At 57.5% G+C, this 17,297-nt stretch overlaps 1 protein-coding gene across 13 annotated transcripts in view; it reads left to right on the top strand.

Annotated features, from left to right (window-relative positions):
* The window catches only part of TNS1 (tensin 1), a 79,058-nt gene that overhangs the window by 55,714 nt on the left and 6,047 nt on the right, over positions 1–17,297 (top strand). For 10 of the 13 annotated variants that reach the window (XM_064514765.1, XM_064514764.1, XM_064514770.1 and 7 more), the window contains 13 exons: positions 1,064–1,260; positions 1,527–1,665; positions 4,234–4,326; positions 9,879–10,053; positions 10,677–11,545; positions 13,083–13,169; positions 13,626–13,757; positions 14,274–14,366; positions 15,192–15,269; positions 15,650–15,721; positions 15,818–15,986; positions 16,300–16,368; positions 17,046–17,078. In XM_064514765.1, coding sequence (XP_064370835.1) covers positions 1,064–1,260; positions 1,527–1,665; positions 4,234–4,326; positions 9,879–10,053; positions 10,677–11,545; positions 13,083–13,169; positions 13,626–13,757; positions 14,274–14,366; positions 15,192–15,269; positions 15,650–15,721; positions 15,818–15,986; positions 16,300–16,368; positions 17,046–17,078 — 2,206 coding nt within the window. The remainder of the gene's footprint in view (positions 1–1,063; positions 1,261–1,526; positions 1,666–4,233; positions 4,327–9,878; positions 10,054–10,676; positions 11,546–13,082; positions 13,170–13,625; positions 13,758–14,273; positions 14,367–15,191; positions 15,270–15,649; positions 15,722–15,817; positions 15,987–16,299; positions 16,369–17,045; positions 17,079–17,297) is intronic. The other 3 variants (XM_064514772.1, XM_026095359.2, XM_064514762.1) reach the window with 2 other exon arrangements.

The raw sequence follows: 17,297 nt of genomic DNA, 5'->3' as shown, positions 1-17,297 counted from the left end.
TTGCTGGGCACTGGGAGAGGTGGGGTCACATCCTTCATCCCAGCCCTCTGAGCACCCTCTGCCCTATGCTGGTTTTGCCCCGTTCCTCAGCCTTCTGCCCCTCAGCCCTGCTTTGTGGATGAGCTAGGATCTCTGGTGGGATCCATCCTATGTTTCCCTTCAGTGACTTGCTCACTCCCTACTCCTCCACTGGGACTAAGTGCCCCTTGGCCCTGCCCCATGCTGCAGGTGCCAATGCTTTGTGGGGTGTTTGCCCTGCTCTTGTTGGGGGCACAAAAGAGGAGGAGACTTGGAGGGAGATGGAGAGAAAAGGCCGGTCTCCCATGTTAGAAAAGCTTGTGCTGGGGAGGCAGGAGAGCAGCAGTGGTGTGCTGTGATTCCCTGCCCCATCCCTCTGCATAGCCCTTCCACTTGCCTGGGTGCTCCCTCTGCCTTGGGGACTTGCTGCAGAAATGCACCTTTTCTGCTCCTGTAATTGGAGCCACTTCTGGCTGCAGGAGCAGGGATGCAGGCCAACACAGCTCCTCCAGCACGGGGGAACTGGCCCTGTCCCCCGTGAAGCACCCGTTACCCTGGGGGCAGATCCTGGCCCTTGCTTAGCCTGCAGGTCCCCATGTGCTTTGGGGGCTCGGGCAGGCAGCATCCCCCTTGCTCTGCTAGCTGTCACCGGCTCTCTGGGCTGTTGGAGGATGCTCGTACCCACCGTACCCAGTGCTGGGGGATGCTCTGCCCAGCCGAATCCAAGAGTCAGGCAGTGCTTGGGAAGGCTAAAGCAGTGATCTGGATGCTAGCCACAGAAAAAAAAAAGCAAGCCTAACTTGCTTTTCTGCTTGGCTATGGACCACTGCTTTAGGGAATGTCTGATCCAGCTTGAAACAGGCCATGGCAGGGGGGTTAGATGCTGCCCTGAGATGGGGGCAGGTGAAGCTGCCATTCCTGCTGGACGCAGCCCCAGGGAGGCCTCTCGGATCAGCCATCCATCAGCTGCAGGGAATCTCCTCCTGGTCCCCGGCTCAGTTGGTGTCTCCTGACCGCATCGCCTGCCCTGTGCTTGCCCCTGCAGGCGTGCAGTCTCGGGAGAAGCCCCCAGATGAGAGCGCCGTCCCTGCCCGCAAGCGGCCCCCCAGCGAGAGCCACTATGAGAAGAGCTCGCCGGAGCCCAGCTCGCCACGCAGCCCCACGGTCCGCTCGCCTGTGCACAGCGTCTCGCCCGAGGTGGTCAGCACCATCGCAGCCAACCCCGGAGGGAGGCCCAAGGAGGTGCGACGGGGCTCGGCCACAGGCGGGCAGCTGGTGGGGGAGATGATTGCCGCTGGGGAGGGGAAGGGCCTGGAGATTGCTAGAGGACCTTTAGCATCCGCAGCATCCCATGGCAGGAGGTTTGGGGATTAGTCATGCTTTTTGTGGTGGTTTTTAGCAGGCAGGATGGGAAAACCTTCCCTTTGCCCCCTCCACTCCCTGCTCCCTGTGTCCTGGAAGTACATGTTGTGGGGCTGGGACTGACCCTTTCTCTTGCTCTCCTGCAGCCTCACCTCCACAGCTACAAGGAAGCCTTTGAAGAGATGGAGGGTGCCTCCCCCACTAGCCCACCCCCCAGCGGCGGTGAGACTTCTCCCCCCACCTCAGCCTTCCCCGTCTCGCCACAAACCCCTTACTCCAACCCCTGTAAGTGCCGTGGCTCCAGGAGGTGGAGGGGCTCGGTGGGTGGCTTTCGTCAAGCCAGAGAGATGCCAAGGGTCAGACAGCTCCAGGCTGCAGACACCCACCACCATGTTCATCACTCCTCCTCTCTCTCTCTCTCTCTCCTTTCTCCCCTTCACATCCCACCACCCGCTGGTCCAGTGCTTCCCACTGCTCCACAACATCCCACACCCAGCACCTTCCTCTTGGCTTTTCCCTGTCCTCCACGCACTGGGGCAATTCACAGCAGGGATCCTGAGGCTGGATGGGAGACAGGTGGCAGGGTGTGCAAGATAGCATCCTTCCCCCCCCCAGCCCACTCCAGCACCTCCCCATCTTTCCTAATGGCACGGCATAAAACCAGAGACGTTGCTATAGCGGGAGAGCGGGGGAGGCAGGAGGGTAAACAGCTGGAATAGGCACTCGGTGCAGTCTCTTGCAGGCAGTGTCACTTCTCACTCACTATTTCCAGTGCAGGAGGGGCCAAAAGGCTGGGAGGTATTTGCAATAGCGTGGCCCTTTGCATGTGGTACTTCTCTGCTCCTCTGTTTCCTTTCTGACTAACCCCGACCTGAGTCACGGTGGGTTTGTGTGGACTGGGTTTGTCTGACTGGCTCTAGCGGCAAAGCCTGATGTGGAGCAGCACGTCAGCACAGTGCGACTTGGGCTGGAGCAAGGCAATGGAGCAGCCGCTCAACTGGGAAACTCAGCAAGGCTCGTTGCAAAGATGGCAATTCGCCCCCCAAACTTTTGTGGGATGAACGCTAAGGGATGCACTGATACTGGAGATGCTGCGTCTGCCTGCAGCCCCCTCCGATGCCATATCCTGGTCCCAGCTGGCAGCATGGGTTGCAATGGGCCCACCTGCCCCATTTAGCTTGTCCAAGCGGGCTCACAAGACTGTTTCCTTCTGCGGTGTTGCTGCTTCTCCTCTGCAACACGCTGATGTCTGAGACCTGTTTCACGGGATGCAGCGAATGGAGTGTGGGAGTGTCCCTGGGGCATCTGGCAGCTGGGAAATGGCCCCGTTGTTCCAGGGGGATGGGGAGAGCTCGGCCCCGGGGTGGGAACTCCATGGCAGGGGGACAGTGGCTCCTTCTGGGGATGAGTCACCCAGAGAGGTGACGGGAACTGCCTCACTGGCGAAGTGGCCCTGAGGCTGTGTGTCTTGTTGAACGCCAGCTGCGGCGGCCTGGGAAGTTTGAAGCTGAACCTTTCAGGCTTAGCCAAAGTGCCATGCGGGGGGATGCAGGAGCGATTCCCCTCCATGGGGAGATTGCTGTCCTCAGGGGAATTCCCAGCCATAGGAGGCCCACACAGTTTGTCAGCCAATGGAGGCGTGAGCTGACGCCGTGGCTTGCAGCTGACCAGATTTGGGGAAATCAGACACTCGCCAGAGCCGGGGAACACACTGCCATCTCGCCCTTGCTTGGTTTCCCAGTGACTCGGCTGCACAGTTGCTCCAACCCAAGGCAGCCGTGAAGACGGGTCTGGCTTTCCTCTGTAGCTGCCCACCACCCACCACCTCCCAGCATTGGGCGCTGTGCCCCAGCTGTAAGTTGGGACATTCAACCACCACCGAGGAATGTGCCCTGAAACACTCTCCAATTCCATCTGCTGGCGGCGAAACGCCTCCCTGCATATCCTTCAGCCACCTCTGTGCTGAAGTCTCTTCCGGCGGATTAGAAAGCTGGATTGTTTGTGGCTCTGGTAAAATGCAGCATCAAGGAGACAGGAGTCAAACCCGTGGGGTGGGATGGGGCAGGACGTGCAGTCAGCTTGGAGACACTGACTGTACTGCGGTTTGCCTGGCTCATCCACCGTTTCCACTGCACCATGAAACCCTGCCGCCCAGTACTGCCAGTGCATCCGTATCCATACCCATACATGCGTGTACAGCTCTGCCGTATATGTGTGTTATGGACACACACCACAAACCACACGTGCATTTCCACCTCTCAGGGAACATGCCATATACGACCATCCTCACCTGCCTGTCGAGCTGTTCTGAAGGACATGGAATTTTTTGACAGTCCTGCTGCCTGTTTTGTGGGTGTGATGAACTGCTCTGGGCCAGCCCAGCCTCAGCAGAGCCAGATGGGGATCAGAAGGGGGGTTGACTGTTCGGGAGAGCTGGCAGAGGGGAGGTGGCTGCCCTCATAGGGATGACGAAGGAGGCTTGTGCCTATGGTAGGAGCTTTCCCTTATGGGGACACTGCTGGGAAATGGGATCTGGGCCTGCCCCAGCAGGTATAGCCCCCTCCCTCCAGCCTGCCATTCCTGGGGGAGGCTGCTTGTTCCTGGGCACCTCCTGCCCTGAGTGCATCCTCAAACGGAGAGGGGGACCGGTGCTGTGTCCCAGGGTGTTGCTTCTGATGAGGGCTGGCTCCCTGCCCTGTGTCTCATCTTCCCTTCAAGTGCCTGATTGCAGCCAGTGGGGGGAATGGGTTGTGGAGGGCTGTGAGCTCCCAGGCAGTGACACCACCAGCCTTTCTGAAGCTTTATTTGCCACCCCTCTGTTAACGCTGTTATTTTTCCCTCCTGTGCTGACAGTGCGTTCTCCACCTGGCCTGGCCAAGACCCCGTTGTCAGCACTGGGGCTGAAACCCCATAACCCGGCCGAGATCCTGCTGCACCCGGTGGGAGGTGAGTGTGGGGCCGGTGCTGCAGGCACTGGGGCTGGAGGTGGTTCTCCATGGGGGACATCCATGGGGTTACCCCTGGAAGGTCCCTTGGCTGTAGAAGGCACTTCTGCCTCCCCCTTTGGGCCAGGCAGCCCTGGGGCACTTGTAGCTTCCGCTGGGACCTCTGGGACTGTTTGCCGATGGGGGAACTCAGTGCTGCTGTGGGGGGCTCAGCCTAGCAGGGCGATATGGCAGGGGATGCGCAGTCGCATTGATCAGCTCCCCACTACTGGAAATCTTTGCTGGTGGAGGCTGAAAAAGCCCCGCGTCTTGTCTCCTCCTCAGCCTACTCCTCCCTCGCTCTCTTCATCCCTCCTCCTCCCAGTGCAGCTGGAGAGGGTTTGCTCTTTCAGGAGCCGAACTTGTCATCCAGGACAGTATCCAGAGCCCTCTCCATCCCAGGAACAGGTCCCTGAGTGCAAAGACTCCAGCTACCCCATGCTGGGCTCGCTCAGCTGTGCTGGGGATGCATCCCAGAGCTGTCGGCTAAGCCAGACACCTTTCTGCTCCCCAGCAACTGGCCCCTCCCAGGGGATCTCGGAGCTGAAAGCCCAGCTGCGACCTGGAAGGGAACGGCTTGGCTGATGCTCTCCTGGTGCTTGCTGGGTTTTTCTCGGAGCAGCCCTTTATGGTTGCTCTCTGCCAGGCTGTTCCCACTTCCCCACCCCAAACCAGCCCCCTCAGGTCTGGACATCACCTCCAGGATGCCAAGCTGGTTGCAGTCACCCCAAGGAGCTGTCTCTGGGTTGCAGGGGCCAGATTGGGCGCAGGATCAGGAAGGTGTGGGTCCTTCCGTTGCGCTCCATGTGCCCTCATCAAAGCAAGGCAAAGCCTCTAAACTCAGATTTCTCTCTCTCTCTGTCTCACACCTCCCTTCTTCCATCTCTCCCCCACATCCCATCACTCCCCTGCTCCTCCATCTTTCAGAGCTAGAAGGGGAGGTGGGAGTTGACTCTGGTGAAGGTAAGAAAGGCTTTTCTTTCTCTGTATCTCTTTTTCCCACTCCTCCTCCTGACTGTCTGGGCCCATCACTCAGAGCAGGCTAAAGCTGTCTGAGATAGTAGGTTTCCCTTTGTTGGAGAGGGGCCCCTCAGTCATTCTTTGGAAGTGATTTAGGAGCCTGAGTCTTGCTGATCCCATTCCCTTTTGGGAAGGGGAATGTTGTGTCTTGTGGTGTGGATTCTCCGATGTCTCTGATGCATGGGGTAAAGAGGGACTGATGCTTTTCCTGCCCCTGGTGTTGGGAGTTTCTCTCTGCGGTGTAGATCCCCAGGCACTTTAAAAGGAGCTGCGTGATTGCTGCAGTCTCTCCTGGTGCGTGCCTCGCTCCTTTAGCCACCTGGTCCCAGGAAGCGTGCAGAGGTCCGTCGCATTGGGTGGCAATGGTCCAAGGAGGCTGAAAGCTCTTTGTCTGTGAATGTGGCGCATGATGTCCTCACTGGAGACACACTGCGAAAGCTGGCATGCCTCAGCCAGCTTCAAACTAGTCTGCCTGGGGGCTGCAAGCAACAGTCCTGTTTCCACGATCCTTCCCTCCCCCTCTGGCTGTGCTGCTGCCATTTGGAGGAGAGCGAAAATAAACCAAAGTGCAGCACAAAAGGTCACAAGGCGCAAAGGCTACAAACGTGCTGCTGGCTCAGCTGGGCGCCAGCTTGTCCTTTTGGGCAGTGGCGAAACACACACAGCCTGCGTGCATCCGCTGCCGGGCTGGCGCAGCAGTGAAAAAAAGGTGGCCCACATTCCCACAGCTGTGTCGACCTCCCCACCCCTCACTGGGCTGTGCGTCTCGGCAGGATGGCGTGGCATGGGCTGAGCTGGGACAGCCTCAGTTCTCTCATTGCCCACGGCCTCCATCAGCTGGGTGGGTTCGCACAGCCCCCTGCGCAAGGTTTAGGGATGGCTCTGCCGATCGCGGAGGTATTGCATGGCTCCAGGCCGGTGTGTGTCCCGGGGCAGCAGAGGCTTTGGGAGTGCCTGCAATTACCCAGTGTGCCAGCTTCTATCTAATCATTGTTGGGTGGTTTTATGTTCTTATTTAATGAAAGTTCAGGCCTTCAGGGCCGGGATGGGAAAGTATTTGTTCAGAATCCTTTTCAGTCAGAGGATGTCTCTTTTCAGTATGTTTGCTACGTTTTCCCGTGCCTCCTGGGAACAATTAGTATTTCTCCCCAGAAATTCCTTGAAATACAAATATCAGCCCAAACGTGAACATTTTGGAGATACTGGAGAAAGAGTTTGCTTAAAGTAAATAACACAAAAGATCTTCCATTTCCAGAATTTCCAGATTTTTCAGTGATGGTTTCTTGGATGCCTCAAAGGAAGAAAAGTGGAAATAAAAATAGGCTTTTCCCCCCAATTTTCCTTCTAGGCTTTTCCCAGAAACTTTACCTTTTCACCCTCCAAAGACCCAAATATCTCTTCTGTCCTTCCCACCAAAACCCACAGGAATCAGACAGAAAGGAGCTTGAACTACACTGCTTCTCTGGTCTCACGGTCCTCCAGCCGCTTGTGTGATGGTTAGCCTGGGTGAGGACTTTGGCAGCCCCGTTCTGGTGGGGCTGAATAGCCATCACCAATCTCTTGCAAAGCTGCTTTCCTTCTTTTACCTCTCAGATAACATGACGGCTTTAATGGGGCTGGGTCCGCAGCCCTGAGCAGGGACTGTTGTTTTGGCCTAAAGGAGGTGGTGGGAGCTTTTCAGATGGCATGTCTGGGACACGGGAACAGCCCAAGAGCAGGGAGATGAGCTTGAGCAGTGGCCTGCTCTGTGCTGTTTAGCAGGGTGCAGCTCCCATCAGCAGCGCCTCTGAGCCCAGGGCACCTCTGTACCCCAGCCAGATGCTCCACAAGGGTCTCTGTCCCTCTGGGACAGGACATGGTCGGCAGATGGCAGCCTGCCTGGCCTGTGCCTGGAGCTGGGGTCTGGGGTCTGGGGTCTGGGATCTGGGACAAGAGAGCAGCCGTGCGGGTGCGCTGGCAGCGTGTGAGGTTGGAGCCTGGCTGCCACCTCCGAGGGGTCTTTAAAAAGACTGTTACAGTTGTGATGTTGGGTATTTCTGGCAGGAGCGCAGCCCCCCTTGGTTTTGGGGAGGGTCTGGCACACAGGGAGCTCCTCTCGGGCAGGGATTCCCGAATGGCTGCCCACCCCTGGCTGACTCATGGCCTCTCTATTCTCCCATCCTCTTCCCGTCTCCAGATCCTCTTCCAAGAAAACACGAGGAGGTGAGATCGGATTTTTCAAACTAAAAAAATCCTGCCTAAAACTTCCCAGTTGTTTTTTTTTCTCATGTAGTGAACCAAAGCACTCAGATGTGTGCCCGCAGTTGTGCACCCGCCCTCACTGTCACACACCCACTTGCGTTTGCCTACCCATGCTCCTGCATGCTCATGTGTGGGCTTTCCCTTCCCCTTGCCCTTCTTGCTGAGCCCCTGCCTCCTGCCTCACTTTAATCTCTCTACATTAGCAGGAGGGGCTGGTATTTTTGCAGCCGTTTTGTCTTAACCTCTTGCAGGCTGACTCATTTGTACTGTCTGGCTAATTTTAGTCTGGGGTGGGGACAAGGGGGAAGATGTGTGTAGCTGTGAAATTAATTTAATTACCTAAGCAGCAAAGAGTTTCTTGCAGCTGCCTTGGACATCCCCCTGGATGCCAAGTGCCTTGTCCCTGTCACTCTATGCCTTATGTCCTGCCTCAGCCATTGGTACCCAGCCCATGCTGACGTCACTGGGTTTTCAGCTCAGATCTTTCCTAGGATAGCTGAGCAGGGCTGGGCAGGGAGATTAGCCCCGGGGGATTGACTCATTCTCTCCTGTCTGCAGATGGGGCACTTGCTTTTATTCTCAGTGCATGGAGACAGACGCAAGGAGGGAAGGAGGGAGGGCTGTGACAGTCATTTTCCTTGCAACTCCCTTGGGTTCAGCTCTGAACACAGTGCTGTGCATTGGCACTGCTGGCTGGAAGCCGGCTGTCTTGCCTGCAGGATTAACCAGAGACCGGTTGTTATGACTAATGATAAAAATAACGTTCGTAACGCTAATTACTACTGCAGAGCTGCCTAAGGCATGACCAGCCTGGAGCTGGCCATGCAAAGAGCTGGTGGAGCTGGGGACCTGTGAGGGTGCCTGGCCCAAAGTGTTTCATCCTGGCCAGTGATGTGGTTGGGCAGGGAAGGCGTATGGAAAATATCAGGAGGTGAGTGTCACGGTACTCACTCGGCTCGTGTCCAGTGCTGCCAGCCCAGGCCTGGTCCCAAAGAGGGATAGGGTCCACTGGGCGCTGTGTGTCCAGCACAGGGCAGACTGGGGATGGGGACAGTCTCCAGGCTCTGTTGTCCTCTCCAGCATCCTGGCCTGGCTCAAGGCCTAGAGCTGGTGAACACCACGGCTTTGCCCGTGGTTTTGCTTCCAGTGCTACACTCCGGCGCTGGGCACTGGTTACAGGCACAGAGGCAATCCATGGCATACGTGAGTCATGCAAGGTAGCCATGCCTCCTGGCAAGGTGTGAAATTCCTGTGATGCCGTGGAAGAAAGAGGTTAAAGCTGAAGCCCCTTCCTCCGTCTTGGCTGGTGGGTGGTAACGTGAGGCTGGCTGCTGCTGGGGGGCATCCACACAGCTGGCCTCACCCAGCCTCGATGGAGCAAGAACAGATTTGGTGCTTTCCCTGCTCAGCACTGAAGGCAGGGGAGAAGAAATCCAAGATGGAAAGGGAAGAGGAGACGGAGAGCTGGATCTGCTGGCCAGCTTGGCTAGGCTGCTGACAGCCAGCCCAACCTGCTGTTCCTGGCATGGGACAGCTCGGCATCTCCGAAGGAAAACTGCTTTTTCCGAGTGTGCTTAGGGAGTCCAGTTTCAGGCTGGAATGGGGAGGAAGCATTGAATGCTTCAGTAGAAATAGCTGGGGCTGCTGCCTTGGTTTCTGCTGCTGGAGGTGGCAGGGAGGGGTGGGCTGCACAGGGCAGGGACCGTGGGACATCACTGTCAGTCCTGCCGTGAGTCAGCACAGGCTGGGCCAAGCCACCAGCTCTATTTTTACGGGTTGAGGATGAGTGTGGAGCACGACGTGTGCTGTTTGGCATCCTGGCTGGAGAGGGACGCTGATTCAGAGCAGGGTGGAGGGACAGTGGTGTCAGAGCCTGCAGTGAGGACGAGTTGTGCTGCAGGATGGGACCATGGCCCTGCTTGCTCCGGGAAGGGATGGGCATAGTCCCCCCTCCCTGTTTGCTTGCCGGGGGCTTCGGGAGCTCTCAGAGTAACCTTAAAGTCCGTACAGGGTCCAACCTCTCTGTTTTTGCACAACCCCCTGGGGATGCGGGAGGGAGACAGGCAGATTTGTTTTAGGCTCGGTGAAAAGATGGGGCAGAAGGACGAGGGGAAATGTGCAGCCGGAGGAGCTCAGGTCAAGCACCTTCACTGGTTGAAATGGGGTGACTGGGAAGGGCATGGCCTCGTTCCCACACTCTCACCAGCAGCGCAAGCCACAGGCTCATCCGTTTCCTCTTTCCTTCTGCCACAGAGCCGAGGAGCTACGTTGAGTCGGTGGCACGGACAGCCACGACAGACAGAGGAGGGAGCCTGCCGACCGTCCAGCCGGAGGCCACGGAAGCACCTACCAGGAACGGCATCTTCTCCAACTCCTTCACCACCCCCAGCCCCATCTCCACCAGCAGCCCCATTCACAGCGTGGACGGGTAAGAGGGCAGTGGGCAGGTCCTCATGGCTCTGCATACCTCTTTGCCAGCTGGCAGTGCTGGGGGCTCCTCTGCCATCCTCAGAGGCGACAGTGACCTGACAGTACCCAAGGACATAGAGTTGGGTCAATGGTGGTCACCAGGCGCTCGGCAGCATCTCACTGGGAACGTGGCCCCCAGGGTGGGAGGAGGGATCGGATCTGTACTAACACTGCTCCGGGCTGGGCTGAGCATCCATCCCTTGTGGTGCAATGGAGCCCTCCGTCCCCAGCCCCTCTCCACCCCTGCTTGCTGCCTGCCACTGTCGCAGCCTGTACAGTGGCAGGGAGGAATCAACCAGGCGTTTTGCTGGGAGAAGAGCTAGGAAAAGGCTCTGCCTCCCAGAAAGCGACATATTTTGGTTGGGAATTGGTGTGGGTGTGTGGGAACTGAAGCCGCCTCCAGTTGCTTTCACATGGCTGGCAGTTCCTGGGCTGTCATTCTGCTGCTGCCACTGAGCAACTCAGTGGCTTTCTGGCTCCATGCCTCAGTTTCCCTGTGCACTGCTTGGAGATGTGGTGTCAGCAAGCAGCCATGATGAGCGCCAGCAGCTGAATCCTTCTCCCCTCCCCATCTCTCCTCAGAGCCTCCATCCACAGCTACCCATCGGAGGGCAGCCCCCACGGCACGGTTACGCCTCCCCACACCTCAGCCGAATCTACTTACCGGTCACCCGTTGCCTCCCAAATGCCCTCTGCTCACAGCAGCTACCAAAACTCGTCTCCCTCCTCCTTCGTCGCAGTCCAAGGTGGGGCCCCGGGCCCAGCGTACAGCAGCCCTGACTACCCCGACAGCCGTGGTGGCCTCCCACCGGATCCCCAAGCTCGGCCACAGCCACAGGTTAGCGTGGTGGGGGTCCACACGCTGTCGGGGAGCCCCCGCACCCTGCACCGGACAGTGGCTACCAACACGCCACCCAGCCCGGGCTTTGGGCGAAGAGCGGTCAACCCCAGTGTCACGGGTGCTCCTGGTAGCCCTGGCTTGGGCCGGCATGCTGTGGCAGCCCACAGCAACCTGGCCGTGGCACCGGGGAGCCCCAGCCTGGCCAGGCATCAGGCCATGGTGGCCGGCCCCCCCGGCAGCCCCACATATGGCTACACCACCCCGGAGGAGAGGCGCCCGACGCTGTCTCGGCAGAGCAGCTCCTCTGGCTACCAGCCTCCCTCCACGCCGTCCTTCCCCGTCTCGCCGGCGTACTACCCCGGCACCAGCACGCCCCACTCCTCCTCGCCGGACTCGGCTGCCTACCGGCAGGGCAGCCCCACGCTGCAGCCTGCGCTGCCTGAGAAGAGGAGGATGTCGGCCGGGGACCGCTCCAACAGCCTGCCCAACTACGCCACCATCAACGGCAAGATGTCCTCACCCCTCTCCAGTGGCATGTCCAGTCCCAGCGGAGGCAGTGCCGTGACTTTCTCCCACACCCTGCCGGACTTCTCCAAGTTTTCCATGCCAGGTAAGGGATGCCCAGGGCCTCCCTCCCAGGGAGACAAGAAAATAGAAAAAGAAATAGGAGAAACTTTTGCTTTTCCTGTTTGGCATGTCTTGAGTCTCCATTCCCTCCCCTCTCTTTGCCCCTCTGGCTCTCCCCTCTTCTTCGCTGGTGAGCAGGGAAGTGGTCATGGCTGTGATTTGATTTATTCCTCCTGTTGATGTAGAAACCCGCGGCACTTCTGGGGCTTGGGCCACTTCCTGCTTTTTCTGCTTTTCAAAACAGCGAATCTAAACAGGAAAATACTGACTTAGCATCAGAAGCAAACTTGCCATTGTGCTGGCATAAACAGTGCAGGAGTTCGTGTATGGGGAGATCAAAGTCCTGGGAGGCCGCTCACATCCGCGTGGCCTTTCTCCCCCGTGGGGACTCACCTAACCCAGAGCCCTGTTCACTGCTGGCTTTGCCCCAGAGAGACCCTGCTGCAGCGCATCCGGGTGGCCTCCTTATTTTGAAAAGCTGTGCCGTGCCCTGGGTGCTACGATGCCTGAAACCTGTCCCCCCGCTCTTGTTAGGAGACGCCTCCATGACGCCAAGATTGGGCTGATAGGATGAGGGGAATAAAGCGCTGGTGGAGCAGTGGCTCCGGTGGCCGGGTTGGTTTCGCAGCCCTTTGTGGACTCCCTGGCTCCCGCGACGGCCGCAGTGTTCACGTTCGCTGCGAGCTGCCAACCTTGTGGGCTGCGGGGAGGAGGGACGTTTCTGAGCTGTGAAGCGTGAGCGTGAAACCGTAGCAATTAGGGAGCAGGCTGGAGACTGGAGCAAACCCTCTGCAGGTGACTAGACTGCAATGGGCTGATAATGCCTGAGGTGTTATCTGACCTGGCCTGGCAGGTTGTTTGCTTGTATGTTTGTGAAAAGCAGGTGGTTAGAAATGTAGTGTGAGCAAAGCGGAGGCTTCATAACAGGAGCGGTGGGTCCCCTCGGGGCTGTGCCACAGACAGAGCGTGGCAAGATTGGGCCGCGCTGGGGCTGGGGACCCGCCGCCTTTCCTGGGGGGCATCTGCCTGTCTGGGTGCTCTGCATGGAGCAAAGATCGGCAAGGGATTTATTTTTATGATGGATCAGCCACATCTTGAACACTGGAGAGTGGTAAATATCCTCCAAAGTCAATGGATCTCCCCACTGCCCTCTGGAGATCCCACATTTTTCCTCAGACAGCTTTTATTCACCTGGCTGGCTGACTTTTAAATGATGAATGATTTTTTCTCAGCATATGTGCAGGATAAGCTCTTCCCTGCATAGCCTTTCAAGGCTTGTGCCTGGGTTTAGCTTTAGATGCAGCCCTGCCAGCTCCAGGTGAAGATCAGCCTGCCTCTGTCTGGACTGCAACCTGCCACGACCTGAGGTTAAGGCAATATGCTGGGGCTAAAATGAGCTGAAGATATTAATACTCCTGGAGATCAGCTGGCCATCCTGCAGGCAGGAGCTGCTCATACAGGGTTTTATATACAATGTCTCTTGACTTTTTTTCTTTTCTTTTCCCCTTTCCTTCCTGCAGACATCAGCCCTGAGACTCGTGCCAATGTCAAGTTTGTCCAAGACACTTCCAAGTACTGGTACAAACCAGAGATCTCCAGGGAGCAGGGTGAGTAAATTGCTTGGGGCGAAGGATTTGGCTGAGTGAGCCGCGTTTGAGACTCAGGGTGCACCGCTGCATTGGAGGCTGAAGTTGGAGATAGCTGCAGGATTGTGGGGGCTAGAAAGGATTTCCCTGAGGGAAAATCCTAGGGCTAGGTAGGAAATGAAGATGCACTGGGGATGCTGGGGCTGTGGGAGGAGGGGTTTGCGTCCCAAGTCAGCTGCAGGCTTGCATGATGTGGGCTCCCCAAACCTTCCCCCTTTGAGCACTGGTCTCTCCCCGGTGTGCAGTGGAGCTACGCAGCTTGGTGTGTAAAGCACCCGGATCTTGCACAGGTATTGCTCAGAGGGGTCTCAGAGCTGGGGCAAGCGAGCTCCCCATCTTGACCACCACCCGCCGGTTTCAGAGGGCATGTTGGCTCTGCGCCTGCCAGGCCTGAGAGCTGCCTTTCTCTCTCTGCAGCCATCACGTTGCTGAAGGACAGGGAGCCGGGGGCTTTCATTATCCGCGACAGCCATTCCTTCCGGGGAGCCTACGGCCTTGCCATGAAAGTAGCGTCCCCACCTCCCACGGTCATGCAGCAGAACAAGAAAGGTATTGTGTGCCCTTCTCCTTCCCACGCCAAGATGCTTTCTATTGTTCAGCCCGCGGCAAGTGGGCAGCTGGGTCTGCTGAGTATGGTGTGCCCTTGGGTATGTGCTGATGTGGCAGCATCCATCCTTCCCTCCCATCTCTTCCCTAGCCCTCCCCTCCGGTGGCATGGGGAAGCGCTGGACACTGCCCTGAGCTGTGGAGGGCTTGGGGGCATTTGCAACTGGTCCTCAGCATGGAGAAATGGGCACAGCCCCCCAGCCCAGCAACACCGCAGGGGAGCCTGGCTTGAGGTCAGCCTTTTGCAAAGGACCTGATACAAGGTCTGCAGGCATGCAGAAAGGCAGAGCACCCTCCCTCAAGCCAGGGACGTGCCAGACTGCTGGATTCCCATGGGATCTCAGGGTGGTGGGGTGGGAGAGGCCAGAGGGGGGGCTGCTCCCATAGGTGAAGGATTGCAGGCAGCCGGCAGGGAGGAGGAGGGTGGCTCTGGTGTGAGAACCTCCCATCTCTTCCCAGGAGACATCACCAATGAGCTGGTGAGGCACTTCCTCATCGAGACCAGCCCACGGGGTGTGAAACTAAAAGGATGTCCCAATGAGCCCAATTTTGGTGAGTGCCCCCATGTGCTTCCCCATCTTCAGGGCTGGGAAGGCCTTTACTTTGCTGGACTGTAAAAGCAGAGCAAGCAGGTGTCTGGGAGAGCCTCTGCCTTTGCCACGGCCACTTGTTCCTGCATAACTGAGTCCTGCAGGTGTTTGGAGCAGAGCCCTAAGAAGCCTCTGGGGCCATGCATGCTCATGCATGCACATGTGTGCACACTCATGTGTGCATATATGCACAAGTACTTACCTTCATACATGCCTAAATTTAACTGAACACCCCTGTATCCATGTGAACATGACACACAAATGCACACAAATGCACCAATATGCATATCTACACGTGTGTGTGTGCACGCACATCTGAACATAAAGTGCACACCTGTGCACGCACATGTATTTTCACCTGTGCACAGACACATAGGTGCCTGTCCATGCACATCTGTGTGCATGCGCACAGACCTACTGCCCTGCATTTGTACACGGAGATACACACACAGAGCAGACATGCATGTGCACACAGCTCCCTTCATGTGCCTATATGTGCACACAGTCACATGCACACATCCAATGGCATGCATGTACACATGCTGCTTGGTCTCCTGCACATGCACACACATGCAAATGTGAATGCACAGGGTTGCACAGACTTTGTTGAAGTGTGTGACAGATCCTCAGCTTTTTGGGGGCAGAGTGAGAGGAGGAGAAATGATGCTGTTGGGCAGGATGAAGGGCGGTGACTTCCCTTGTTCCAATTATCCCGTGGCTAATGTGCTCCAAGGCAGGGTATTACATGTCACCGGACCTGTGCTGATTGTCTCCTGTCTCTCCCCAGGGTGCCTCTCGGCTCTAGTGTACCAGCACTCCATCATGCCCTTGGCCCTGCCCTGCAAGCTGGTCATTCCTGACCGAGGTGAGAGCCAGGCTCAGAAGGGAGCAATGGGGCAGCATTGCCCCTCTGCAGCTTGGGACAGGATCTTGGTTCCTCTGCCAGCCAGAGCCACATTCAGGGCTGTATTTCCCCAGCAGAGCCAGTCCTGGGGATGTGCTCCCTCTTCTCTCCGTGCTGGGGGCTGTGCTTCCCCACCATTCCCCTTACACCCATGTGCTCAGACAGTTCAGGTCCAGGCTGGGCTTTTCCCTTGGGGTGGTGTGCTGGGAGCCAGCATCCATCCTGGGATCCGATGCCCAGCAGTTGGAAAGGGGATAGTGCATCTGCCCCCACAGCCTGGGCTGCTGGGGACAGGGTCACTTGTCAAGCAGGGAGAAGCAGTGATGTCTCCTCTCTTCTAGATCCTACTGAGGAAAAGAAAGATGCAGCGTCAGCCACCAACTCCACCACGGACCTCCTCAAACAGGGTGCGGGTGAGTAGGCAGGGGCTGCCCAGAGCCCTGCTGCCATGGGGTGAACATGGCCTGGAGCGATCGCTCAACGCACGCCTGCTCTGTCTCTCCTTCCAGCTTGCAACGTCCTCTTTATCAACTCGGTGGAGATGGAGTCGCTCACTGGCCCCCAGGCCATCGCAAAAGCTGTCTCCGAGACGCTAGTTGCCGACCCTACACCCACTGCTACTATCGTCCACTTCAAAGTATCCGCGCAAGGCATCACCTTAACAGACAACCAGAGGAAGTAAGAGCTCCCAGAGCTGTGTCCCCAGGTCCCCAATGCCCAAGCATGTGTGGGACTAGAGTACCATGCTGGGAGCTGATTAGCCGTGACCCAGGGAGCACGTTGGTGAAGAACGTCCCTGGGGTGGCATTAGGCTGCTCATAGGCAGGGATGAGCTCCGCCCTTGACTCTTGGAGCATCCCAGGGGAGACCTAGGGAAATGGTCCCCATACTGGTGGGGACTCAGTGGCGATGGGCTGGTACTGCTTTGGGCCGTGATGGTGGGGCAGAGGCAGGGGGCTTGCTGACTGTGACTCCCTGCCTTGTGTTTCAGATTGTTCTTCCGACGACACTACCCCCTCAACACCGTCACCTTCTGTGACCTGGATGCCCAGGAAAGAAAGTGAGTGCCCTAGCTCAGGGGGAGCTCATCCCCCCTGCCCTTCCTCTCCCTCCAGGCTCCTGGGCTGCTTGGAGCAGGGTTGTTGCTTGCTTGGTCCTCCTTGCTCTGGAGGAGGGCAGGGATGGAAGGTACCCTCAGATACCCTGTGGAAATGCCAGCTTCTTGCAGTGACTTCTTGGTTTTTCCAAGCTGGGGGAAAGGTGCATCACGTTTGGATGCCAATCTGCCCCCTTGGCTGGGTAAGGATCAGCTAACAGCCATGCTCATGAGTAATATGGGGCTGCAAGAGCTGAGCCTGGAGCTCACAGCTCCTCCAAAGAATGCGGAGAAAGATCCTGGCTCTGCGAGGCAGTCCATTTAACTGCTGTGGCCTCTCTGCTTGCGGCTGGGTGAAGGAGTGGGGTTGGGAGGGAGACGCTGTGGAGAGCGAGCCCGTCCAGATGTGTGCACAGGCATGCCTCCCCTATGTACCCCTGATGGGCATGGCTGCAGACCATGCACCAGCCTGAGGGCACTCTCGGGACTGCAGTCTTTTTCCAAAGCACCAAACCTGCGAAGAATCCAGGTCGTCACCATGTCTGCATGGTGGTCCCCAGCAGGGCTGGTTTGGCAAACTACCTCATTGCTCTGCAGGATGCAGGAGATGCAGCTTCTCACACCTCTTCTTCTCCTTGCAGGTGGACTAAAACTGATGGCAGCGGCCCAGCCAAGTAAGTGCTTTCAGAGCTCAGTTCCTCCCAGCCCCAACTGGAGTGGCCCCCGCTTGCATTTGAGTGTTGTCCCGCAGGTCCTGGCTGGGGATGCTCCATCTGATATAGTGTCCATCCAATGAAGAGCTTTCCCGCTCTGGGGTGGTGAGAGGCCATTCCCCAAGGGACAGGCTCAGCAGCTTGCTGCAGGAAAGTTTCACCCAAGCATGTGACTGTGGT

The sequence above is a fragment of the Dromaius novaehollandiae genome, chromosome 7 (assembly GCF_036370855.1).
Source record: "Dromaius novaehollandiae isolate bDroNov1 chromosome 7, bDroNov1.hap1, whole genome shotgun sequence".
In the NCBI taxonomy this organism is placed as follows: Eukaryota; Metazoa; Chordata; class Aves; order Casuariiformes; family Dromaiidae; genus Dromaius; species Dromaius novaehollandiae.
This window is presented reverse-complemented; position numbering and strand designations above follow the sequence as displayed.